This window comes from Mirounga leonina, unplaced genomic scaffold (genome assembly GCF_011800145.1).
Source record: "Mirounga leonina isolate KUSES-001 unplaced genomic scaffold, KU_Mleo_1.0 Mir_104, whole genome shotgun sequence".
NCBI lineage: Eukaryota > Metazoa > Chordata > Mammalia > Carnivora > Phocidae > Mirounga > Mirounga leonina.
In genome coordinates, this window is record NW_023270231.1 from 22,780,162 (window position 1) to 22,807,944 (window position 27,783).

The 27,783-nt window shown below is 36.7% G+C and overlaps 1 protein-coding gene across 1 annotated transcript in view; it reads left to right on the forward strand.

Annotated features, from left to right (window-relative positions):
• Nucleotides 1–27,783, forward strand: part of TMEM232 (transmembrane protein 232) — a 244,369-nt gene that overhangs the window by 4,529 nt on the left and 212,057 nt on the right. The window contains exon 2 of the mRNA XM_035012307.1: nt 25,423–25,549. Coding sequence (XP_034868198.1) covers nt 25,423–25,549 — 127 coding nt within the window. The remainder of the gene's footprint in view (nt 1–25,422; nt 25,550–27,783) is intronic.

Genomic DNA, 27,783 nt, shown 5'->3' on the forward strand with positions numbered 1-27,783 from the left:
TTCTTGGCTAATCTGCCCAGCATTCTTCCAAATGAACTTTATTTTATTTTTTTAAAGATTTTATTTATTTATTTGACAGAGAGAGAGACAGAGAGAGAAGGAACACAAGCAGGGGTAGTGGGAGAGGGAGAAGCAGGCTTCCCCCCGATGCGGGGCTCCATCCCAGGACCCTGGGATCATGACCTGAGCTGAAGGCAGACGCTTAACGACTGAGCCACCCAGGCACCCCCCAAATGAACTTCAAAAAAACATTTCAGTCTTCACTCCTATTCTTCTAAAACACACACGCGCACGTGCACACACACACACACTTTGGGATTTGAGATGTACGCACGTGTAATTTATATGGTAACTTTAAGAGGTTAGATTTTTAAATATTCTATGAAATATTTCCTTTAGTGAGTCATGGTTTTCTACTTGCTAAGGTCTATATTTATGTCATTAAGTGTTCTCTTCCAAAACCATGTTATATATTTCTATTTTTTGAGATCCATCATTTAGTGTATGGTATGAATTGAGGATCTAACTGAATTCCTCTACCCGACAATAGTGTAACATCTTTATTTTACACTTCTTTATGAAAATTGAGAACTTCTCCCATGCCTTTCTCACACTTCTTTACTTGACCCTGGATTACAAAAGCTATGAACATATCTTTTTCAAAATTTTTGTTGTCATTTCATTTTGTGGCCAAGAGAAAATTAATTGTTTAGGTGTATCTGGTTTCAGAGCTTAACATCAATTCTTTCCAGTCACAACTTCTGTATTTTTGAGTTCTTTGACTAATGTCTAAGTGATGTGCTCTTTGAGTGTTTTGAGTAGTTTCATATTAAAGCATAGGAAGAGTAGGAGGAGAATTTGTGGATTCTCCCTTATATAAACATGTCGTTTCACTGTCTTCCCTATAGAATTCATGACTAGCTACTTTTTTTCTGAAGGCTCTACAGAATCAACTGATTTTTAAATTTGAAGAATTTTTTTATCTAACATTGTATTTTGTTGTTAGTAATGTGTTTAACAGTTTGTATTTTTAATGCTTCTAGTATTTTTCCTAGATCTCAGGAAATAAAAAAAAATCCACCAAGTTGTTTTTATGTGCCACAGTCTTTCCATATTAATTTTATTTGAAATATAGTAAGCACTCCTTTTTTTTATTTCACCCATGCCCCCCATTCACCGCCCCCCAGTAGCCATCAGTTTATTCTCTATATTTAAGAGTCTATTTTTTTTGTCTCTTTTCTCCTTTGTTCATTTGTTTTGTTTCTTAAATTCCACATATGAGTGAAATCCCATGGTTTTTGTCTTTCTCTGACTGGCTTATTTCATTTAGCATTATACCTTCTAGATCCATCTATATTGTTGCAAATGGCAAGATCTCATTCTTTTTTATGGCTGAGTAGTATACCATTATATACAAATAATGTGATATATATCACATATATATCATATATGATATGTCATATCTTCTTTATCCACTCATTTATTGATGGACACTTGGTCTGCTTCCATACTTTGGCTATTATAAATAATGCTACAATGAACACAGGGATGCAGATAACTTTTCAAATTGGTGTTTTCATATTCTTTGGGTAAATATGCACTAATGGAATTACTGGATCATAGAGTAGTATTATGTTTAATTTTTTGATGAACATCCATATTATTTTCCACAGTGGCTGCACCAGTTTGCATTCCCACTGACAGCACACGAGTGTTCCTTTTTCTCCGCATTCTTGCCAACACTACTTGTTTCTTGTGTTCTTGAGCTTAGCCATTCTGACAGGTGTGAGTTGATATCTCATTGTGGTTTTGATTTGCATTTCCCTGATGATGAGTGATGTTCAGCATCCCTTTCATGTTTCTGTTGGCCATCTGATTGTCTTCTTTGGAAAAATGTCTATTCATTAATCTTTTGCTGATTTTTAATTGGATTTTTTTGGTTTTGGATGTTGAGTTGTTTAAGTTCTTTATATATTTTTGGATACTAGCCCTTTATCAGATGTGTCATTTGCATATATCTTCTCCCATTTATAGATTATCTTTTTGTTGTTGTTGTTGATTGTTTCCTTCACTGTGCAGAAGGTTTTTATTTTGATGAAGTCCCAATAGTTTATTTTTGCTTTTTTTTCCTTGTCTCATATCTAAAAAAAAAAAATGTTGCTATGGCTGGAATATGGTAAGCACTCTTGATTTGCTGTCTCAATTTTTTTTTTTATCAAAGAGGTTTTTTCCCCTGCTATTCTTTATTATTATTTATATCTTTGTTCTCCCTTTTTGGAACACATTCTATGTGGGTTGGCACCCTAAGATTTGCTTTCTAAGATATATCTTTTATAATGTTTCTCAATTTCACTTTTATTCTTAGTCTCAACTTACTGATCTACTAGGAGGAATGTGTTTCAGAAAAGCCTGTGATCTGATACTATAATTTCTGTTTTTTTAAACTTTATAATTTTTTAGAGTTAAATAACTATTTTTAAAAAAAGAATATTATTATTTTTAGCGTTCATAGCAAAATTAACAGGAAGGTACAGAGATCTCCCATATACTCCCTGACCCCACACTTGCATAGCCTCCCTGATTATCAACATCCTCAACGAGAGTAGTCATTTGTTACAGTTGATAGACTTCCACTAACACATCATAATCACCCAAAGTCTGTAGTTTATATTAAAGTTCATTCCTGGTGTGGTACATTCTGTGGGTTTGGGCCAATAATTTCTGTTTTAAATATCAAAATATACTAAAAAGTCAAAAGACTTATATGGAGCTTATTATGAACAGAAATAATTCAGGATTGATGTATTTCAAGTTTGCATCAGTTAAATTCTCTTTTGAAATTCTTAATTTTTTAAGGCAGTTATTTCACCACGACAATACCTGCATATTAGCTTTGAATTTGATCAGAATTGCTCTTCCATATTGTTTCCATTGTTCCATATGTTTCCTTGAAACATTTGTGAACATTTGTAGAATATTTGAAGTTCCTCACCCATTGGTAGGTAGGAATTTTATAGGGATTTAAATTAATTTTATAGGATCCTATCTTTAAAAATTAGGCATTCTTGGGGCACTTGGGTGGCTCAGTCGGTTAGGCATCTGCCTTAGGCTCAGGTCATGGTCCTGGGGTCCTGGGACCTAGCCCCACATCCAGCCCCACATCGAGCACCCTGCTCAGTGGGGAGCCTGCTTCTCCCTTTCCCTCTGCCTGCCACTCCCCCTGCTGTGCTCTCTCTCTCCGTCAAATGAATAAATAAAATCTTAAAAAAAAAATTAGGCATTCTTTTGTGTTTAAATTCTCCCTCTTGTGCTTAGTACGTGCAGAACACTGTGGATGCTTCGTTTACTCACTATCCTAACTGCAGAGGACATTGGCAGGTTTAGATATTCTATGTAAAAAGGAGCTTAGAAACAGCAATTTGATTAGAAGACATAGCTACCCTTATATAGCAATCATGTTTTTATTTTATTTTTTAAATTTAGATTGGGGGCGGGCAAAGTTTTGGAGGAGGCATTTAAACGTTGAGGAGCCACTAAAGCACTGCCCAGCCTCTTTTCGTCGGAGCTTCTGGCTGCATATCCAATGTATGTACAGTGTTTAAAACGAATCATTACTATGTGTTTTGTGATCGTATTTTAAAGCTAATAAGGATCTTTCACACATCATTGCATCTCTTCATGGAAACTGAACACATACGTAGTGAAGAAGGGGGAGGGAATGTGGAATTGCATTTACAGGTCCTGATTGGCTAAGCCCAGCAGCTAGAAGAGCAACCTTCGGGCTCTTAAAGTGACTCCCACGGCGTCCTTAGCAACCAGCCTCATTCCCCAGCGACCTCAAGAACCTTGGTGAGTCCCGCTTCGGCGGATTTGAGAGCTCAGGCTGCCACATCCACCATGGGGGCGGCCGGGAGCCCCACAAAGACCCACAAATGGGAGCGCTGAGCCTCGTTCTAGGATTCTATAGCTCTGGCTGTTGGAAGGAGACTCTACTACTCGCGCCCTAGCCCAGGCCCACCATCCCGGCCCCTCCGAAGAATCTCAGCAGTCCATTGTGGAAACTCCGGCGAGGGCAGGGAGGGAGAAGGTGGCAAATAGCTTTTTTTTTTTTTTTTTTCTGGGGAGTCTAAAGGAGGTGTGGTAATTTTCTTATTGCTCCCAATGGGGAAACTCATTATTTGAATTTGGGTTGCTTGTCCTCCCGGCAACCTTTAATTCAGAACCCTCCTTGCCTTGCTGGACAGTCTTCAAGTCTTTCTATAGTTGGTGAAATTGCACTCCCCCCGCCCCCGCCACCCGCCCCCCAGTCTTTTTTTGTACGCAGACTCTTTTGTACTTCAAAAGAGAAAGTTCCGAAGTTTGGGGAAGTGTGTGGTTGTGTGTGTGTTTGGGGTGGGGGGTATCTTGAGGATGTGAAATAAAAAGATTTTTAAAAGGCAGTTAATCTTGAGATAAAGGTATAAACTATTGATTAGGAAAAATCTCTGTGTGTGGGGGGGGTAAAGTGATGGTAGGATCACCTTATTTACCTTATCTCAGCAATATGTCTGAATGGATTCTTTTTGGTGGTCTTTGATCATATTGTTATTTTTTTAAAAAGATTTATTTACTTATTTACTTATTTATTTATTTAGGCATGAGAGAGAGCACGCATATGTGAGTGAGGGAGGGGCAGAGGAGGAGAATCTCCAAGCTGACTCCCTGCTGAGTGCAGAGGCCCATGGCTACTCCTCCCTGCCCCCAGATCTTACCATCCTGAGATACATGACCAGCTGAAACTAAGAGTCAGCAGCTCAACCGACTGAGCCACTCAGGTGCCCCTGATCAAATTATCTTTTGATCTTTAAGGTTATAGTCTAAATCTTGCACTCTTTAATCACGTTAACTACCCAAAGGCTTGATATAATTTTAATATTGTCTAATTCTCAGAAATTGTCTTTTAAAGTGTACTTTTCCAACATTGTTTTAATCAGAGCTTAAAAAAATACACTAGGGCTTAATGTTAAAAACTCTCTCTCTCTCTCTCTCTTTTTTTTTTTTTTAATTTGGGTCTACGCCAGGTTGTGGATGAACTGCCAAGCACTAAGACAACTTGCTGGAGCTGTTTTAAGAGCTGAAACGTATCTCTCCAATGTGTAAACATTTTTTTGTTTTGCTGCCCCATATAAGTCTTTAGATTCAAGGTGAGTACCAGGTTTTTATTTCAGTAAGAACTTTTCTGTGTGAACCCTTATGATCTTGATGACTAATGTTCTTTTCTTATTGAACATCTGATTCATTATCAGAACCATTCATTAGCATGATTAATTTGGTAAGTTGAAGTTCATTGTCCATCCAGAGCTTCTAGTAAAGGGCATTGTCCTAAGTGCTTAATAAATAGTTTAGTGCTATCAATTAGAATTTCCCAAAATGTGTCATGCATGTGACTCTAAGAGATAGTGTTCTAAACGTTTCTCCTGGTCAAGGATAGGAAAAATTATACATTGTACTGCTGATTAGGGAGATTTGCAGTGCACAGGAACATATTAACCACTCCTAGAGATCTTAGGGTATGCAAACCTATTTAATTTTGTTTAGTGCAGGATTTCCCAAACTTATTTCACAACAAAAAGCTTTTAGGAGGTAATTACATCCCAAGAATCTGTATTCCACAAAACATATTTGGGAATTATTATTCAAAACTAAAAACTGTACTCTTTATTTTTGCTTGTATTTCTATAAAAACAACTAGATTAGTTTTTTCAATGTAAAACAATCTCATTTGTAGATGTCATGATGGTGTATATAGAAAATGTGAAAGAATTCACTAACAGACTTTTAGATCTAATAAAAAAGTTCAGCAAAGTTGCAGTATACAAGATCAATATACAAAAATCACATGCAAGAGAATGAAGTTGGAACCCTATCTCACACTATATACATAAATTAACTCAAATAGATCAAAGACCTAAATGTAAGAGTTAAGACTATAAAAACCCTTAGAAGAAAACATAGGCATAAATCTCTGTGACTCTGATTTAGGAAATGGTCTCTTGGATATGACAACAAAAGCACATACAATCAAAGAAATAACAGACCCAATGTGTCATCAAAATTATAAACCTTAGTGCTTCAAAGGACACCATACAAAAAGTGAAAAGACAACGCACAGAATGGGAGAAAATTTGGGGGAATCATACATTTGATAAAGGATTTGTATCTAGAAGATATAAAAAATAATAACTCATTAATAAAAGACAACCCAATTAAAAGTGGCAAAGGATTTGAATACACATTTCTTCAAAGGAGATATACAAATGGCCAGTAAGCAGATGAAAAGACGCTCAGTATCATTAGCCATCCGGAAAATTCAAATAAAACCTTTTTATACCCGTTTAGATATTTGTAATTAAAAAGACAAGTTTTGGGGTGCCTGGCTGGCTCAGTCAGAAAAACGTACGACTCTTCATCTTGGGGTTGTGAGTTCGAGCCCCACATTAGGTGTGGTAGAGATTACTTAAATAAATAAATAAATAAATAAATAAATAAATAAATAAATAAAGACAAGTGTTGGTGAGTATGTGGAGAAATTAGAGTCCTTACATATTGCTGGTGAAAATGTAAAATAGTGCAGCCCTTTGGAAAACAATCTGGCAGTTCCTCAAATGGTTACCACATGATCCAGTAATTTCACTCCTTGTATATACTCAAGAGAATTGGAAATATATGTCCACACATACATTTGTATATGATGTTAATGGCATCAGTAAGACTGAACTCATTCAGATCTTCTTAGATTCTTGGATCTCTGCGTCAGCAAGTCCATGGTTAAGACAAGTTTTTACTTACATTTATAGGATATAAAATTTCATGGCCACATGTGTTTATCACTAATGTTACATTGTATGAGGAGTAGAAACAAATATTGAACAAATGCTGAAAACAGTGCTTTTTATAAGAAGTCCAGGAGGGGATACAGAGTGCAGTTGTTGAGAAGAATAAATTTTACATTTTTCTTCTAGTACAGATTGCTGTAATAACTTCATGCACCTGGTACAGTGGTCATTCAGCTCTTAGGTCACTCATCTACTTCTCTGGCTATTCACACTTCTTTGTTTGCTTAGTGATGCATAGACAAATCATGTATATCCTTCATATACTGTGGACGTTGGGTTTTTCTAATTACTGCCAAGTTCATCCTACAACATTAGGACCCTAAGAACAGCCAACCAGTGCTTAGTGTCCTTAAAACCTGCAGTCTTCCTTTCCCCAGCCGTGGTTAATTTCTTCCAGAACATAGCAGTAGTACAGAACTCTCAGGTTCAGAACTAAGGTTTTCAGCAGATACCACCTTAGAAAATTCATCAGTGTAATTTTCAGCAGAAATTTTTTCTTGCAGGGGTGCCTAGGTGGCTCGTTGAGCGTCCAATTCTTGGTTTTGGCTCAGGTCATGATCTCAGGGTTGTGAGATGGAGTCCCACGTTAGGCTCCACGCTCAGCAGGGAGTCTGCTTGAGATTCTCTCTCTCCTTCTCTCTTTGCCCCCCCCCGTTCACGTTCACTCTTTCTTTTTCTCTCTCTCTCAAATAAATAAATAAATCTTTAAAAAGATTTTTTTATGCAGATATTAAGATATTTTACACCATGAAGCTTTTTACATTTCTATAGAATATCATACTCACATTCAGTGTTCATTTTTTCATGGTCAATTCTGTCTTGTTTATTGAGCCACAAATCAGGCATTTCCCCTATTTGGAAAGCTTAGCACCATTTTATATGTTTTATATGTTTATTGGTAATTTGCTTTTAGTCTTCATAGTCTGGTTTATTTTTCTTGGCTTTCGCAATCCAAAGTTTGACTTTCTTCAGGGATTTTCTTTCTTTCTTTCTTTCTTTCTTTCTTTCTTTCTTTCTTTCTTTCTTTCTTTCTTTCTTTCTTTCTTCTTTTTTTTTTTTAAGATTTTAGTTATTTGAGAGAGAGAGAATTGCACGAGTAGGGAGAGGGGCAGAGGGATAAGCAGACTCCCCACTGAGTGGGGAGCCTGGTGTGGGGTTCCATCTCACATGGAACAGAGATCATGACCTGAGCCAAAGTCAGACACTTAACTGACTGAGCCACCCAGGTGGCCCTCCATTATTTCTTTGATTCCTGTTTCTTCTCTAATGATTTTTTTGCTCCTTCAGGAATGACCTTAAGATTTTGATTTATGCTTGTTTTAAATTACTAAAAGAACAATTAAAGACCACCATATTATTTCATAGTTTGGGGCTGCAATGAAACTCTATTGTGTTAAGTACTTTCAATTTTTAAGTATTCTACTCATTAGGTAAAGATATTTACATTATTTGAACTCAGGGCCAAAACAGAGAAAGAATCCTATTAAGAGACAGTTAGGTGGAAAACATATCTTATTCATATTTAAATTGAAATTCCACTGTTTTCTAGATCTTGGAATATATTTATAGAATGTCATATTGACCAAATATTTTTCTTGGGCCATTTTTTCCTCCTAAAGTTACCTGGAGTCCTATCATGGAATTCAGCATCTTTAATGTGATAATATTGGTTTACAGGCCTGTCTTTTTTCTCCAGATTATAATTTTTTGAGAAAGAGACCATATTTTATTTTTTTATTTTCTTATTTTATTTTATTTTTTTAGCCATGTGACTTTTTTTTAAATTTTATTTTGTTATGTCATGTTAATCACCATACATTACATCATTAGTTTTTTTTTTCTTTTTAAATTTTATTATGTTATGTTAGTCACCATACAATACATCATTAGTTTTTGATGTAGTGATCCACAATCCATTGTTTTCGTATAACGCCCAGTGCTCCATGCAGTACATGCCCTCCTTAATACCCATCACTGGGCTAACCAATCCCCCCTCCCCCCTCCCCTCTAAAACTCTGTTTGTTTCTCAGGTCCATAGTCTCTCATGGTTCATCTCTCCCTCCAATTCCCCCCGCCCATTTTTCCCTTCCTTCTCCTAATGTCCTCCATGTTATTCCTTATGTTCCACAAATAAGTGAAACCATATGATAATTGACTTTCTCTGCTTGACTTATTTCACTTAGCATAATCTCCTCCAGTCCCATCCATGTTGATGTAAAAGTTGGGTATTCATCTTTTCTGATGGCTGAGTAATATTCCATTGTATATATGGACCACACCTTCTTTATCCATTCATCTGTTGAAGGGCATCTCAGCTCTTTCCACTGTTTGGCTATTGGGGACATTGCTGCTATGAACACTGGGGTGCATATGGCCCTTCTTTTCACTACATCTGTGTCTTTGGGGTAAATACCCAGGAGTGCAATTGCTGGGTCATAGGGTAGCTCTATTTTTAATTTTTTGAGGCACCTCCACACTGTTTTCCAAAGTGGCTTTACCAACTTGCATTCCCACCAACAGTGTAAGAGGGTTCCCCTTTCTCCACAACCTCTCCAACATTTGTTGTTTCTTTCCCTGTCCATTTTTGCCATTCTAACTGGTGTAAGGTGGTATCTCAGTGTGGTTTTGATTTGGATTTCCCTGATGGCTAATGATGATGAACATTTTTTCATGTGTCTGTTAGCCATTTGTATGTCTTCTTCAGATAAGTGTCTGTTCATCTCTTCTGCCCACTTTTTGACTTGATTATTTGTTTTTTGGGTGTTGAGTTTGAGAAGTTCTTTATAGATTTTGGATACCAGCCCTTTATCTGTAGTGTCATTTGCAAATATCTTCTCCCATTCTGTGGGTTGCCTCTTTGTTTTGTTGACTGTTTCCTTTGCTGTGCAGAAGCTTTTTATCTTGATGAAGTCCCAAAAGTTCATTTTTGCTTTTGTTTCACTAGCTTTTGGAGATGTATCTTGAAAGAAGTTGCTGTGGGTGATGTCAAAGAGGTTACTGCCTATGTTCTCCTCTAGGATTTTGATGGATTCCTGTCTCACATTGAGGTCTTTCATCCACTTTGAGTTTATCTTTGTGAATGGTGTTAGAGAATGGTCGGTCGCGTTTCATTCTTCTGCATGTGGCTGTCCAATTTTCCCAGCACCATTTATTGAAGAGACTGTCTTTTTTCCATTGCATGTTTTTCCCTGCTTTGTCAAAGATTATTAGGTCCATATCTGGGTTCTCTATTCTGCTCCAGTGGTCTATATGTCTGTTTTTGTGCCAGTACCATGCTGTCTTGGTGATCACAGCTTTGTAATATAGCTTGAAATTGGGCAACGTGATGCCCCCAGCTTTGTTTTTCTTTTTCAACATCCCCTTGGTGATTTGGGGTCTTTTCTGATTCCATACAAATTTTAGGATTGTTTGTTCCAGCACTTTGAAAAATGTCATTGGAATTTTGATCGGGATGGCATTGAAGGTATAGATTGCTCTGGGTAGCATAGACATTTTAACAATGTTTATTCTTCCGATCCATGAGCATGGAATATTTTTCCATCTTTTTGTGTCTTCTTCAATTTCTTTCATGAGTGTTCTATAGTTCCTAGATTGTAGATCCTTTACCTCTTTGGTTAGGTTTATTCCGAGGTATCTTATGGGTTTTGGTGCTATTGTAAATGGAATCGTTTCTCTAATTTTTCTTTCTACAGCTGCATTGTTAGTGTATAAGAAAGCAACTGATTTCTGTGCTTTGATTTTGTATCCTGCCACATTACTGAATTGCTGGATGAGTTCTAGTAATTTGGGGGTGGAGTCTTTTGGGTTTTCCACATAAAGTATTATGTCGTCTGCGAAAAGAGAGAGTTTGACTTCTTCTTTGCCAATTTGAATACCTTTTATTTCTTTTTGTTGTCTGTTTGCTGTTGCTAGGACTTCTAGTACTATGTTGAACAACAGTGGTGAGAGTGGGCATCCCCTTGACGTGTTCCTGATCTTAAGGGAAAGGCTCTCATCTTTTCCCCATTGAGGATGATATTCACTGTGGGTTTTTCATAGATGGATTTTATGAGCTTGAGGAATGTTCCCTCTATCCCTATACTCTGGAGAGTTTTAATCAGGAAAGGATGTTGTATTTTGTCAAATGCTTTTTCTGCATCAATTGAGGGGACCATATGGTTCTTCTCTCTCCTCTTATTAATGTGTTCTATCACATTGATTGATTTGTGAATGTTGAACCACCCTTGCATCCCGGGGATAAATCCCACTTGGTCGTGGTGGATGATCCTTTTAATGTATTGTTGGATCCTATTAGCTAGGATTTTGTTGAGGATTTTGGAATCCATATTCATCAGGGATATCAGTCTGAAATTCTCCTTTTTGATGGGGTCTTTGCCTGGTTTGGGGATTAAGGTAATGCTGGCCTCATAGAATGAGTTTGGAAGTTTTCCTTCTGTTTCTATTTTTTGAAACAGCTTCAGTAGAATAGGTATTATTTCTTCTTTGAATGTTTGGTAGAATTCCCCAGGGAATCCATCAGGCCCTGGACTCTTGTTTTTTGGGAGGTTTTTGATCACTGCTTCAATCTCGTTACTGGTTACTGGCCTATTCAGGTTGTCAATTTCTTCCTGTTTCAGTCTTGGCAGCTTATAGGTTTCCAGGAAGGCCTCCATTTCATCCAGATTGCTCAGTTTATTGGCATATAGTTGTTGATAATAATTTCTAATAATTGTTTCTATTTCCTTGGTGTTAGTCGTGACCTCTCCCCTTTCATTCATAATTTTATTAATTTGGGTCCTTTCTCTTTTCTTTTGGATAAGTCTGGCCAGTGGTTTATCAATCTTATTAATTCTTTCAAATAACCAACTTCTAGTTTCATTGATCTGATCTACTGTGTTTCTGGTTTCTAATTTATTGATTTCTGCTCTAATTTTAATTATTTATCTTCTAATGTGTGGCATAGGCGTCATTTGTTGCTTTTTCTCTAGTTCTTTAAGGTGTAGAGTTAGTTGGTGTATTCAGGATTTTTCTATTTTTTTGAGTGAGGCTTGGATGGCTATGTATTTCCCCCTTAGGACTGCCTTTGCAGTATCCCATAGGTTTTGGACTGATGTGTTTTCATTCTCATTGATTTCCATGAATTGTTTAAGTTCTTTGATTTCTTAGTTGACCCAAACATTCTTGAGCAGAGTGGTCTTTAGCTTCCAAGTGTTTGAATTTCTGCCAAATTTTTTCTTGTGATTGAGTTCCAGTTTTAGAGCATTGTGGTCTGAGAATATGCAGGGAATAATCTCAATCTTTTGGTATCAGTTGAGACCTGATTTGTGACCCAGTATGTGGTCTATTCTGGAGAAAGTTCCATGTGCGCTCGAGAAGAATGAGTATTCTGTTGTTTTAGGGTGGAATGTTCTGTAAATATCTATGAGGTCTATCTGGTCCAATGTATCATTCAAAGTTCTTGTTTCCTTGTTGATTTTCTTCTTAGATGATCTGTCCATTGCTGAGAGTGGAGTATTGAGGTCTCCTATAATTAACGTATTGTTATCAATATGACTCTTTATTTTGGTTAACAGTTGGCTTATGTAGATGGCTGCTCCCATGTTGGGGGCATAGATATTTACAATTGTTAGATCTTCTTGTTGGATACACCCTTTAAGAATGATATAGTGTCCTTCTGTGTCTCTTATTACAGACTTTAGTTTAAAATCTAATTTGTCTGATATAAGAATTGCTACCCCAGCTTTCTTTTGAGGTCCGCTGGCATGGAAGATAGATCTCCATCCCTTCACTTTCAGTCTGGATGTATCTTTAGGTTCAAAATGAGTCTCTTGTAGACAGCATATGGATGGGTCCTGTCTTTTTATCCAATCTGCAACCCTGTGCCATTTTATGGGAGTGTTTAGGCCATTCACGTTGAGAGTGATTATTGAAAGATATGAATTAATTGTCATCATGTTGCCTGTGAAGATGTTGTTTTTATAGATCGTCCCTGTAAATTTCTGTTGTAGATCACTCTTGGGGTCTTTCTCCTTTTATGGAACCCCCTTTAATATTTCTTGCAGGGCCGGTTTAGTGGTCACATATTCTTTCAGTTTCTGCTGGTCGTGGAAGCTCTGCATCTCTCCATCCATTCTAAATGAAAGCCTTGCCAGATAAAGTATTCTTGGCTGCATGTTCTTCTCATTTAGTACCCTGAATATGTCTTGCCAGGCCTTTCTGGCTTGCCAGATCTCTGTGGATAGGTCTGACGTTATTCTGATGTTTCTCCCTCTGTACGTAAGGAATCTCTTCCCCCTAACTGCCCTTAAGATGGTTTCCTTGGTTCTAAGATTTGCAAGTTGTACTATTACATGCTGGGGTGTTGGCTTGTTTTCCTTGATCTTAGGAGGGGTCCTCTCTGCCTCTAGGACTCGAATGTTTGTTTCATTCCCCAGATTAGGGAAGTTCTCAGCTACGATTTGCTCAAATACATCTTCTAGCCCTCTCTCTCTCTCCACTCCCTCCGGGATTCCAATGATTCTGACATTGGGACGCCTCATGGTGTCACTTATTTCTCTGATTCTATTTTCATGGATTCTGAGTTGTTTTTCCCTGGCCTCCTCTTTTCCCTTTTTATCTATTATATTGTCTTCCAGGTCGCTTATTCTCTCTTCTGTCTCAGTTACCCTAGCTGTTAGATTATCTAGGTTGGATTGGATCTCATTGATAGCATTTTTAAGTTCTGCCAATTCACCTTTTATTTCTGCCCTTAGAGACTCTATGTTGCCATTAATTGATTTCTCCATTCTAGCCATTGTCTTCACAATTGCTAGCCTGAATTCCATCTCCGACATCTTGGTTATATCTGCATCCATTTGTAAATCTGCAGCATAAGTCATAATCTCTGAGTCTTTTCTGTTTTGGGGGCTCCTCCTCCTAGTCATTCTGTTGATGGGTGTTTGAGGGAATGTCTAGAGTCCAAATTATCGACCAGAACCCAAGCAAGATGCACCTGTTTTCTTGGGACCTTAGGGTTGCTGGCCTCTTGTTTTCCCAGCCTGTCTTCTGAGGGAGGGGCCTGCCACGCTGTTACTCAGGCAACCCTGTTTGGGCGGAGTTGCCCTGCGCCCCTGTGGCGGGGGATGGGCTCAGTGGGAATCAGTCTTTGGGGCTTTTGTTCTCTGGCGTCTCTTCCACGAGTCAGAGCAGAAGAGACCGTTTCCAACCCTCTGCCTCAGAGCAGAGAGACCGCAGTCTGTTCTTCAGTGAGCTCTCCAGGCCACACCGTCTCTGTTTCTGTCCGTGCTGCTATAAACCTCAGCATCCTGGGTTGTGCGCCCCTCCGCAGCACTCCCAGTCCTGCCTCCAGGTTGGGGCGCATCTCTGCCCTTTGTGCTTCTAAAACGGCCAGCTGCTCCCAGTTCACGTGCGCACGACTCCGTTGCTCAGGGTTTCCACCCTGGGGGTTGCAGGTCGCACCGGGTTTCCATCTCGGAGGCTGCAGTTCCCATGCACGTGACCATTGCTCCGGGTTTCTGTCTGGGGGCGCTGCGGTTCGCGTGCGCGCGGCCCCGCCAGTCTGGTTTTCCACCCCAGGGGCCCTAAAGTCCTTTCCCCGCCACTACCGGTCTACGAGTCTGTGCTCTGTCCCCAGCGCGCGAGGCTGTCACTCACGGACGGTGTAGGATCCCCACGTCCAGGCACCCTCCCGCTGCCATTTATCCTCCGATATCTGCCCGCAGAATCATGGCTCTCTGCTTCGTACCTCAAAACCAACCGCCTGCGATATTGTTTGTAGAGATCCAGATCTTCTTACATCTCAGGCTGGTTTCGTGGATGCTCAGGGTGGTCTGGTAGATATCCAGCTCAATTCCAGGGACCAGTTGAAATAGGGTCCCCTACTCCTCCGCCATCTTTCCCCCCTCCCCTACATCATTAGTTTTTGATGTAGTGTTCCATGATTCATTGTTTGCATATAACACCCAGTGCTCCATTCAATACGTGCCCTCTTTAATACTCATCACCAGGCTAACCCATCCCCCCATCCCTCCCCTCTAGAACCCTCAGTTTGTTTCTCAGAGTCCATAGTCTCTTGTGGTTTGTCTCCCCCTCTGATTCCCCCACTTCATTTTCCCCTTTCTATTATCTTTTTTTTTTTTTTTAACATATAATGTATTATTTGTTTCAGAGTACAGGTCTGTGATTCAACAGTCTTACACAATTCACAGTGCTCACCATAGCACATAACTTTACCCTCCCCAGGAGAGACCATATTTTAATTATCTTCCAAACACAGGAAGCTCAGACATCATTAACACTTTTATTTTTGTGAAAACCAAACCAAATTGAATTCCCTAACTGGCAACCACTTGAAATGAATAATGTGAATATTGTTTGACAGTGCTAAATATAAAATAGTCAAAAACATTCTCTTATTTCTAGTTTATACGTTAGTGTGTGTGTGTGTGTGTGTAGTTTTCTTTATTTCATCTTCTCTATTGAATGTTGCAAATGAGTAAAAAGTACTGGCATAAGCAAAAACCCAATAAAATAATTCATGGAAAATTACATCCATTTTTGCAATTTCTTCACAGACCATTGATCACATTAATAGTTTATATCAAAGTCAAATGGCTTCCTATGATGAATATCAACCTAAATAAAGAGGTAAGCTGAGGCAAACACGAATAACCAGAAATTGAGTTTATTCAGGAATAGTAGAGAAATTGCAATTTGGGAAACACAAACTATAGCAAACTACAGGCAGATTTGTTGAAGGTTTGGGGTGAACTATATTTATCGGAAAGGAGTTCAGAGAAGGGGGAAGTCCAACCAGAGTCCAAGCAGTAAGTTCATTGCTTTTGGGATGGGGAAAGATTCTTGGTGGATGTTCATTGGTGGGAAAATAAGTTCCCATATTCTGAAAGCCAGGCATTTACAGGGGAGCCCGTCTCTCATTTCTTAAGTTTCATTTGCCTGATGGTGTATGTTTGATATTCTCCATTCCATATCCTATGGTTACATTTTAGATTCAAATCCTTTCACAGTGAGTAAAAGAGATTTAAGATATTTCAGTCAGAACAAGACTATATTACTTAAGTATTAGATCATTGCAATTTTCCTGAATAAATGAGTAAATAAGAGATTGATGAGTGATGAATGAAAGTAGTTCCTGTTTAAACTTTACTGGTTCTTTTTAGTTCATTTTCCTCATTGTCCAAGGCTTTGTAAATCATCTGTAAATATTTTAAAACTTCAGTTTTCAGTATCTTGAATATCCCTATTTCATATTAATTATGAATAATTTTACTTGCTACTACAAAATTAAAATACATGTACTAGTTATGAATCATAGTCAATGGATTTATGTATTGCAAGAAATATTTCTGTACTTTGTTTAAATTGACTGTGTATACTCCAAGCCTCTGTTGTGCTTGACTGTAGATATTCAGTCTCAGTTTTGATTAGTCTTGCCCCTGCCCTTGGGTTATACAAAGGTCCTAGGTACTCACATGTCATGAAAACATTGGAGAGTCACCATGAGGCATTGGGGCAATTGTCACATCTATGTGGTCCTCTCTGTTTTGGCATAACTTCTGTGCCACAGTGAGGCTTGGAGAAGATTTTTATGCCTCTCTTATGTGTGGGATCCAGTCTTTCAAGATGCAGTACCCAGACATTTCTTCCATGGTACAGTCACCTCCAGGGGATGCTACTACAAGAAAGGAGATGGCTCTGAATGACCTGTTACCTTCCAGGAAACATCTCTCCCCAAAATCCCCAAAGCTTTTTTCCTCCTTACAGGCACCCAGTGTCATCTCTTTAATGAGGTTAATTTTTTGTTTTTGCTTTTTTAAGATGGAGTGGAGCCAGAGACTAAAGGCAGTTTTAGCTTTCTGCTTTGGAGAAAATCAGGCAAGAATAGAGAAGTACAAACCAAAAGGAAGAGTTCTTAAAATACATAAAGCCATCATATTTAAGAGGCATCTATGATACTCCATCACTCATACTTCTCTTACAAACTAAACCTTTTTAGTCTTTTAACCATTTCCAAAAGGGACATAGTTTTATATCTCCTCACTTTTTCCCTCATGCCACTTGGTAAAATAGATCAATTGTTTGTTTTTAATATAAGTGTAGGGCCCCAGAATGGATGAGATAATCTAGTTCCCATCATATTTTGCACAAAATGTCTGTAATTAAGATTTATAAGATACATATAATTTAATTTTGCAGTGGCAAATAAAATAATTAACTATTTTAAAAAACAAAGTTGATGTCAATATAATTCACATACTCAAACTTTATGCTCCAGCAATCTGAATATTCCCTAGTCTGAGTTTGGATTTTTATTGTTGGCAATATGGCTATATTAAAGGGTTTTAAACAGGAGAGGGAGTCTGGGGGAAGAAGGCAATGATCAGGAGATTTATATTTGGAAAAGTTACTCTGGCAGTCATATAAAAGATGAGGCTAGAGGAAGAGAGATCAGAAGGAGACTGGAAGATAAGAAGTTATGGTATTAGTCTAGGACAAAGGTAATAATGTCCTGATTTAGGAGAATGGCAGAAGGGATGAGAAGGAGGTTTGATTAACAGAGCTTCTTTGAAGATGGGAATCAATACAACATAGCGACATATAGTGCCTCCCCACTGTTTTGATGCTACACAAGCCAGTGAAAAACCCGAAGCAAGGTAAGGCCTGACAATGACCATGAAAGCAAGATTTAGATGCAGCCTTGGTTTCTTGTGAGTGTGAAGCTGCCAAACAGATCCCAAATTGTCTAGGTTTGGAGTTAAAAGAATGTTTAACATCAGAGAAATACTCTTCTATCTTGTCTGAACCATTGTCATTTTTACCTTCTGGTTTATGTCAGTAAATTTAATTCTAATATAATATATTCTCCTACAGTGTTATTTTTATTGAGGTAAAATTTGCCTATAGTGAAATGCATGAATGTTCATTGTACAATTCAGTGAGTATTCTGGGTATTTTTGGCCGCAACCATTCTAAAACTTAGTGGCTTAAATAATTTTTTTAAAAATCAACTCTCATGGTCCTGGAGTTGATTATACACAATTGGGTAACTCTCATCTGGGGTCTCTCCTGTGACTTCAGTTCGATTTCAGCTGAGGCTCTAGTCATCCAAAGGCTTTGCTGGGCTGAATGTCCATGGCTCAGTCATGTGGCTGGCAGTTGCTGCTTGCTGTCACCTGGGGCCTGGCTGGGTACTCAGCTCAAGTATCAACCAGAGCTCTTATGCATGGCTTTCCATGTGATGTTGGCCTCCCATCATGGTGGCTGGACTCTGAGAGAACATCCTTAGGAGACCTAGAAGGAAACAGCGAGGCTTTTTTATGGTCTAGTTTCATTGTGCCACAGTCTTGCTTCTGTCACATCCCGTCATTCCAGCAAGTCACTAAGTTAGGCCCAGATTCATGGGGAGAGTAAATTAGACTCCATCTCTCTTGATGGGTGACAAGGCCACACTACAGAACAACATATAATATGCGAGATATTGCTGTATCATTTTGAAAAAATGTGGTCTGCTACATTGAGTTTTGGTACATATTCATGCTCGTGTTAGCACCTCCAATATCTAACATTTCCATCTGTACCTTCCATTCAGTCTCCAGCCCCAAGTCTCATCCTCCCATAGACCATCACCATGGAATAGCTTTGCCTGTTCTTAAACTTCATGTATTTGGAATCATATAATCTGTACACTTTTGTGTTTGGCTTCTTTTACTCAATGTATTTTTGGTGCATGTAGCAGTAGTTTGCTTTTTATTACTGAGAAGAATCCTATTAAATATATTTTTATATGCAATGTTTTTATTATCATTTAATTCTAAGTTTTTTTTTTTAAAAGATTTTATTTATTTATTTGAGAGAGAGAGAGAGAGAAAGCAGCAGAGGAGGGGGGAGGGTCAGAGGGAGAAGCAGGCTTTCCTCTGAGCGGGGAGCCTGATACAGGGCTCGATCCCAGGACCCTGGGATCATGACCTGAGCAGAAGGCCGACACTTAACCGACTGAGCCACGCAGGCGCCCCTACAAAGTTGTTTTTAAAGACAGGAGCCAAAAACTTGTGTTAATTAGTCATCTTTAGTGGCATTGAATTACATATCACTACCTTTTTTATATACTGTTTATTCAGAAATCTTCTTTTAATTGGATGTAATCTATTTTTTTAAAAGCTTTTATTTATTTATTTGATGGAGAGAGAGCACAAGCAGGGGGAGCAGCAGGGAGAGGGAGAAGCAGGCTCCCGCTGAGCAGAGAGCCTGATGTGGGGCTCGATCCCAGGACCCTGGGATCATGACCTGAGCCAAAGGCAGACGCTCAACTGACTGAGCCACCAGGTGCCCCTGGATGTAATGTATTTTTTGTATGTGCAGATTCTTCTGAGATTTTTATGTATTTTTCACATAAATATACTGTCCCTCTTTTCCCATATTTACACCTCTTTTTTCTTTTTCTTTCTTTCTTTTTTTTTTGGCTAGGACTGCTTATAAAATGTTGAATTAAGTCAGAAGAATATGAATATCCTTTATATTGTTCTTGGCTTCTCAGATAAAGCTTCTAAAATTTTGTTGTTAATTTCATGTTTCTTTTACTTTTTTTTAGGTAGCTTTAATTAAATTAAGGAAAACTGAGATCCCTAGCTTGCAGAGTTTTTTTTATTTTATTTTATTTTTTTATAATCATGAATGAATACTGGATTTAATTAATTAATCCTTAGTATATATAAAAATATTTTCTACTTTTTTGTCTTAAGTTTATCAATGTTGTGGCCTGTGTAATAGATTTTTATAATATTAAATCATCCTGGCTCTTCTAGACTAATTCTTCTCAGTTGTAATGAATTATTTTTTATTGACATTGCTAGATTTGGTTTCCTTGTGTTTTATTTAGAATTTTTGCAGCTATGTTAATAGGTGAGATTTCCCTGTAAATTTATTTTTCCATAATGATTCAAATCCTGTAACCTTGAGTGGTTTAGAAATTTCTCTCTTTTGCATAGGATCTGCTAATATTGTTGAAACTCTAAAAAGGCATAAAAATAATAAAATTATGGAAAACTTTAGGAAGGTGTTCTGGGGAGAAAGAATGAGCATAATAATAAAAGAAAATGATAAGCTAATTTAAATAATTATATTAACAGTTTTAAAAGCAGTTTTTGTTTAAGTGTTCTGTTTATTCTTTTGGTTATCATAAAATATTATGATATGTCTGTTTTGGAGTTGATTAAATGATTAGAGAGAATCTGATATATATCATATCATATTTATTTGTCTATTTATATGATATTATATATGGTGGCCCTATGACTTTTAATTAAATACTGAGAAGAAATTAAGTCTATGTAAGTGTGAATCAATACTCTAAAAAATGTTATTATATAAAACTTTAATCGTGCAGAAAAGTTGGGAGATTAGTAAATTTTTTTTTTAAAGATTTTATTTATTTATTTGAGAGAGAGAATGAGATAGAGAGAGAGCATGAGAGGGGGGAGGGTCAGAGGGAGAAGCCGACTCCCTGCTGAGCAGGGAGCCCGACGTGGGACTCGATCCCGGGACTCCAGGATCATGACCTGAGCCGAAGGCAGTTGCTTAACCAACTGAGCCACCCAGGCACCCGGGAGATTAGTAAATTAATCCCCATTTACTTTTAGCTCAGATTTAACAATTATCAGTTAAGTTCATACATTGTGATGTATTAATTATATAATATTTTTATGTCTGAAATATATATTACTTGATGCATTTCTATGATTAATTAGAGGAATATTATACAAAGAACAAATAGTAAGTAATGAGTATTACTCTTCATTTGGATAGTAATGACTCATTCACAGGAGATGCTATTGTTATTATTATTATTTTGAACAATTAGCCTTTTTATTTTAATTTTCCATTACATCTAAAATCAATATTAAAAAAATACATTTGCTGTATTTATGAAGGTATCAATGAATTGTATATTAGTTTCCTATGGTTGCTGTAACAAATTACCACAAACTTGGGTGGCATAAAATTCATTTTCTCACAGTTCTGGAAGCCAGAAGTCCAAAATCAGTTTCACTAGGCAGAAATCAAGGTATTGGCAGAGCTGCACTTCCTCCAGAGGCTCTAGGGGAAAAAATCTGTTCCTTGCTTCATTCAGCTTCTGTGGCTACCAGCATTCCTTCATTTGTGGTCACCTTGCCAGATACTATTATAATCCCTATTTATAGATGAAGAAACTGAGGTACCTGACAGTGAAGTGATTTGCACAGTGACCCAGATGTAATCTGTGCTGGTGTGAGAATTGAAAGCAAGCCGTCCCTGCTACACCATACAGAAGTGTGAGAAGGAGACCTCACAGAAGTAGGGAGAGATAAGCCAAGGGTAGAGTGTCATGATAAATGAAAAAAGAAGACACTTATTTCTAGAAGGGATGGTAGGCAGAGTCAGTTACTATGGTGGGATCAGGCGAGATCAGTACTGAAAAACTCTTCATGGAATTGTTTACCTGGAAATCGTTGTCAGCCTTGGGAAGATGATCTCAGTGCTGGCACAACAGAAACTAGATTCTAGATAGTGGATGTTCTGCACTGGAATAAATTTAAGAGTAGATATAATTTAATATAAAAATCATATCTGATAGAAGTAAAGGGTGAAATCACACTGTCTTTTTGCCCACTTCAGATAAATATGCAAAGTAAATCTGTGGAATTTATTTAAATTATAACCATCCCTGGAAAGTGGTAGAGAAAATGTGAGTTACTGTAGACCATCCTCTGCGGTGGAGTCCTGTATAAATCAAGAAAATTAGAACAAATGAAGAGGTGGGTCTAAGAAATAGTTGCTGTCAAAAATAATGATTTTTTTTTTACCTCTCATTTCAGTATTTGAGGGAAGACTTTATTTAAAAAGGAGAGCAATCCAATCTTTAAGATCATTTTTATTCACTTAAGATTTTGTTTTCATTTCAATCCACAAATTCAGTCAGCACCATATGTTTTGGGTACTATAGAGAATATAAGGGTATTTAAATCTTAAAGATCTATTTAACTTATAAAAAAGCTCATTTTAAATTTACATCATGTTTTGCTGATTCAGGGAAAATGTCTATTTCTTGACGATGATGTAAAAGCGAAATAATCCAATTTAATAAGTCACCATTCTAATCTCTTTACATTTAATGATTGTGATTTCTCAGCAAAAGAAATGTGTCTTGTATGTGATAAAAGATAAAAATTCTTGTCATCATTTTACTTTTCTTGTTTTAAGGTGGTGTTACTAAAGAGCTTGATATATGCCTCTGTCTGCCCTTTTTTATACAATTCACCAGTCAACATCCCTGCATGTAACTGTCCTGAGAAGGAATAAAATGGTACAAATGATTACCCTAGTAGGTTTTAACAAATGGTTCAACAAAACTTTTTATTACATAGGGTGGTAGAACCTTGGTGTGATGGCTCCACTAATCATTAGTATATGTGACTCCAGTTACATTAAAACAATGCAAAAAGGCCCTACTGTACACACAATAATAATAATGATAATAACAACAACACGAATTCCTTGTTGATAGCTTCAGGGTTTGGATTCTACTGAGAAATTGATGAAATATCTATGTTTGTATTTTTTTTTTTTTTAAGTAGTCTCCATGCCCAGTGTGTAGCCCAGTGAGGGGCTTGAACTCATGACCCTAAGATCAAGAGTCAGACGCTTAACCAACTTAGCCACCCAGGCACCCCTTAGTGAAGAATATTCTTATGAAAAAAATAAAAATTTTGTTAAAGTTGATAACATTTTTAGATTCTCTATTTTGAGGTATCTTTGGGTGGAGGGGAGTCATTTTAATCCTTGTTTTCTTTGTTTATTTACCCCACTGAGGATTTAATTCTAACATCTAAACGGGAAACATTTTTGAAGACTTTCATCTTTTCTTTTGAGAAACTTGAGAATATTTGATTGTTGTTTCTTTTACTCTTAGTCAAAAGCAATCCTAACTAGTAAAATACATTGGTGAGTCATACTGTCTTTCTTCTATATCACATTGCTATTCAGATAGTATTTGAATGACAGACTATTGTTGGTTAAGCACTAGCACTGTTACTTTCAAGATTGGTAATCCCAAAATAAGGCAGAAATAGAGAGGAAGCTTGTAGAAACTTCTACAGCAACTTGACATTTTCCACCCATCCAATCTGGGGGAGTCTCATCAACAGGGTATTGTGGAACTTGCATGTTGAGTAGATGGTGCAAATACTTAACACTAGTACCAGCAGATGAGCAAGATCTTTGGAAAATAGCTTCAATGATTAGTTCAAACAATTATTCTCTAACTTCTTGAAATCTCAAAAAATATGACTGACTGTAGTCAGTCCTATAAAATATATCACTAAATGGCTAAGAGCTCTATGTCAGTACACCTAACACATGCACACAAAGACCAGTTTGCTTTCCATTCAATTTCCCTTCAGTTATTTTTCTTCCTAGGTTGCCTGTATTTTTTCTTTTCTATTCATTTGGAATTAAATTTTTAAAAGTAATTTATCTTAGAGTATGTCTGACTCAAATTTGCATTTCTAAACTTTATTTCTGAAATATGTTTTAAGAATTGTAGGTTTCGGGCGCCTGGGTGGCTCAGACGGTTAAGCATCTGCCTTCGGCTCAGGTCATGATCCCAGAGTCCTGGGATCGAGTCCCGCATCGGGCTCCCTGCTCCTTGGGAGCCTGCTTCTCCCTCTGCTTCTCTCTCTCTCTGTCTCTCATGAATAAATAAATAAAATCTTTTAAAAAAAAAAGAATTGTAGGTTTCTTTTTTCTTCTTTTGAAGACTTTGTCTTAGTGTAATTAAACATCTTATCTTCATAATTTTATGTGACTCACAATAAATACTTGTCAAACATAACAGCAACAGTAAATTTGCAACATTTGTTACCATATTTATCAAATTAACTCTTTGACTATCCCTGTCTTTATTATTGTTGTTTGATGCTTATGTGTACTTTATTTCCATCATTAATGATTGTAATTATTTTCCTCAGTTCCTTTTAAGGTAAAAATATCCGATGTGAATCCAATGTGGAGATGTTCACTGTTAAAAATTAAACTCCTGAGTATATTAGTCCGGTTTGGGAATAATTTATATTGTATATTAAAATTAGGGTCACTCTAAAGGACATCCCTATATATAGCCCCGTATAGCTGCTGCCTTAAAAATACATTTATTTTATATTCTAATGGATATAGATTATTAGAAGCAGACCTTGCTATAACCAATAGCAAGAGATAATAATGTTTTGTGTTTATAATCCATTTTGTACTGGATATTTTCCCATTGGCCATCCAGATCCATTTTCCATCCTTCTCCACTCTGCCTTATACCTTCTCTGGCTTCTAGTTTGGCTTAGCTAATGGGAAGTACAGGCAGGTGATTGGAGTGGAGAGCAGGAGAGTGAGATCAAAATTCCTGTTCTCCAGCCTTCCTCTTAGCAGGCAACCTCAGATGGGCTGCATGTCTAGATCAAAGGCCAAAGTTTTTTATTAAACACCACTTTCCTACAGCTATTCTTTCTGGGTCCTTCTTTCCCCCGGTTCCAAGAGTGGTGAGCTCACCCCCTTCTTCCAGACCCTGAGAAGGCACCATCTCAGGTTTTATTTTATTGTATTTTTTTTTATTTGAATAACTCTGCCCATCTCTTTGGAATCTCTTTATTTAGTTACGCCATTTGAGTGTGCTGTCAGCTTCCTGCTAGAACCTTAATTAATGATAAGTTTTAAAAATTACCTAGCTTAAAAATTAAGTGCAAAATAGTTCAGTGTAAATCTGACTACCTATTTCATTACTTCATGTTGCTATTTAAATACTGCATTAAATAAAAATAGTGTCTTCTAGTTTTGGTCTTATACTCATAAAATGTATTCAGACATTCTTCAAAAAGAAAATAAATCTGGATGTGAGGACAAGCTGAGAAAGCATAATCTAACTGGTAAGAAGACAGAAGACAAAAAAAGTTTACAAGTAATTTTAAAAAACAGAAAGCATAGTAATCTAATAATGATTACAAGCCCCCACATAAAGCTTCTTATATACTAAGCTCTATTCTAACCAATGTACATATATTGACCTATGTATTTCTTATAGCAACTCTGTAAGGAGGTACTATTCCCATTGTACAAGTGGGGAAACTGAGACACAGGGTAGTTAAGTAAATCAGTTTGATTGTATCCTCTTAACTACTATGCCATGATGTTCTTCCAATGGTTTTGCTGATAAAACAGCTAAAGTATAATAAAGGCTAAGTATTGTATGAAAAGATAAGTTTTTAATACTAACAATTATGTTAGTATTATGTATAAGTATGTTAGAAAGAACATGGGTTTTCAATTCAAAGTTGGGTTTGACTCCTGGGTCTGACATTTTAAATTTAAATTTAAATTCTTCCTTACTATAATTTTTTTCTTAGCCTGGTTTTCCTTCTTGCCACCCTTTTCCCCACAAATCATGAATTTGCATATTATGTATTATTTGGTACTAGAAGTGCATTTGTATTCTAACATAAAATTTAATACTTTTCTTTAGGTTTATGATCTGTGAATATGCCTGTTAACAAATCACCCATGATTAATAAATTAGGAGTGATATCTTCCTCTTATCATGAAAAACTCTTGAGGTTTAAAATTCAAAATTTAAGGAAAAGAAGGAAAAATAAATCAAAGTAAGTCTGAAAAAACTTTCATTTTATTAAACTAGCAGACCCATATGCATTATAGAATTTAAAAAGTACAGAATATTATGAATAATTTCTTTAAAATCACATATAGTTCTAAAATATGTACATCTATATATTTATTATTTTTAAAATAAATATTCATAATTTATAGTGATCATATCTTTCTAAAATTTTAAATTCTACACTTTTTGTTTAAAATAAGCATTTTTTCTATAATTATAAATGTCTATTAAGTTGACATAATAAACTGTGAAATGCATAAGAGAAAGCATTTAATAACTACTATATTGTGAAGCACTTTGGTTATTTCTATGTCCTTTGCTATTTCAAATTAAGCCAAAATAGAATGTCTTTCTGCATTTCAAATTATTTTCTTGGGATAAAGCTTCTAAAATGAAGTTACTAGATCAAGGTTTGTTGATAATTTAAAGATTGTGTGTGATTTTAAGAAATTTTTAAAAACTTAAAAATGAGAATTATAGAATATGTAAGAAAACTTGCATGGTGACATTTGGCTACGTTTGTTTCAAATATTTTTCTTTAATAAAGAATAGATGAACAGATGAATGTGAAGCTCTTTGACCACCTGCCCTCCCAACTAAAATAATTGTGGTATATATCATTTCAGTTCATTTTTCTACTTTAATATGCATGAATATAAAATTGCATTTTCCATATAAATATAAATGTAATTATACCTAACTCATTTATCTGTGACTTGATTTTTTAAAAGTCGATGTTATGGGCGCCTGGGAGGCTCAGATGGTTAAGCGTCTGCTTCGGCTCAGGTCATGATCCCAGCGTCCTGGGATCGAGTCCCACATCAGGCTCCCTGCTCCTTGGGAGCCTGCTTCTCCCTCTGCCTCTCTCTCTCTCTCTGTCTCTCATGAATAAATAAATCAAATCTTTAAAAAAAAAAAAAAAAGTCGATGTTATGTTTTTAATTCAGTCCATACCGATAATTATGTTTTATTATTGATAATTATTTCTTCATTCATTTTAGTGGCTGTATAGTGTTACTATATAATGAATACTTCTTGTTTTACTTACTTTCCAAATTTTTGCCAATGAATCAGTGCTATAGTGAAAATCATTATATATTTCTCTTTGTATACCTGGGTAAGTGCTTCTTTGGAGTGGGATTTTTTATTCCTCACTTTTTGAATTTTACTTAATGCTCTTGGTCTCTAGAGTTTACATTGTCTTCACCAGTTATATGAAAGTATCACCTCCCCCATCTTTGCCATCACCTGATATTGTCAGACTTCTTCATATTTGTCATTGTAATAGGCCACAAGTGGCACTTGCCTGCTAACTAGTTTTTTTAAATCTCTGATAACTAATGAGACTCAGCATCTTTTAATATTTGTTACCATTAGAATTACTTTTATGAGTTATCTGTTTATATATTTTCCAATTTATCTTTGTGTTTTTTCTTATCGATATTTGATATTCCTAAATATTTGTTATGAATTCTTTCAGTCTGTGGCTTGTCTTTTAACTTTGTTTTTGTGATGCCTTTCATCATACAGAAGTCCTGGAAATTAATATAGTCATTATGATTTTAAGATTTTATGATTTCATTGCTGATTTTGTTTATTCACTCCATTAGTCCATTTCATTAACATACTGTGAACTATCCATTCATTCTTCTCTTGTTGGCCACTTCAATTATTTCCTGTTTATGGTTATTATGAACAATGTTTTCATGAACATTCTTGTACTGGGCATCCTAGCACATATCCTAAGGTACATACCTGGGAATGGAATTGTTGGATCATGGGATATATGCCATTTAGTGAACAGAACTTATTCTCAGTCTTTTGTGATTAGTCATTTTTGTATTTTGGTTAAGAAATCTGTGTCCACCTCGGGGCGCCTGGGTGGCTCAGTTGGTTAAGCGACTGCCCTCGGCTCAGGTCATGATCCCGGAGTCCTGGGATCGAGTCTCACGTCAGGCTCCCTGCTCAGCAGGGAGTCTGCTTCTCCCTCTGACCCTCCTCCCTCTCATGCTCTCTGTCTCTCATTCTCTCTCTTGCAAATAAATAAAATCTTAAAAAAAAAATTAAAAAAAAAAACGTAATCTGTGTCCACCTCAAGATCATGTAGATATTCTTATACATGATTTTCTAAAAAACTTACTGTTTTGTCTTTCGTGTAATACATGTAGAAATGATTTTCGTTAATGGTGTTATGTACAGGTCTAATTTTCCTTTTTT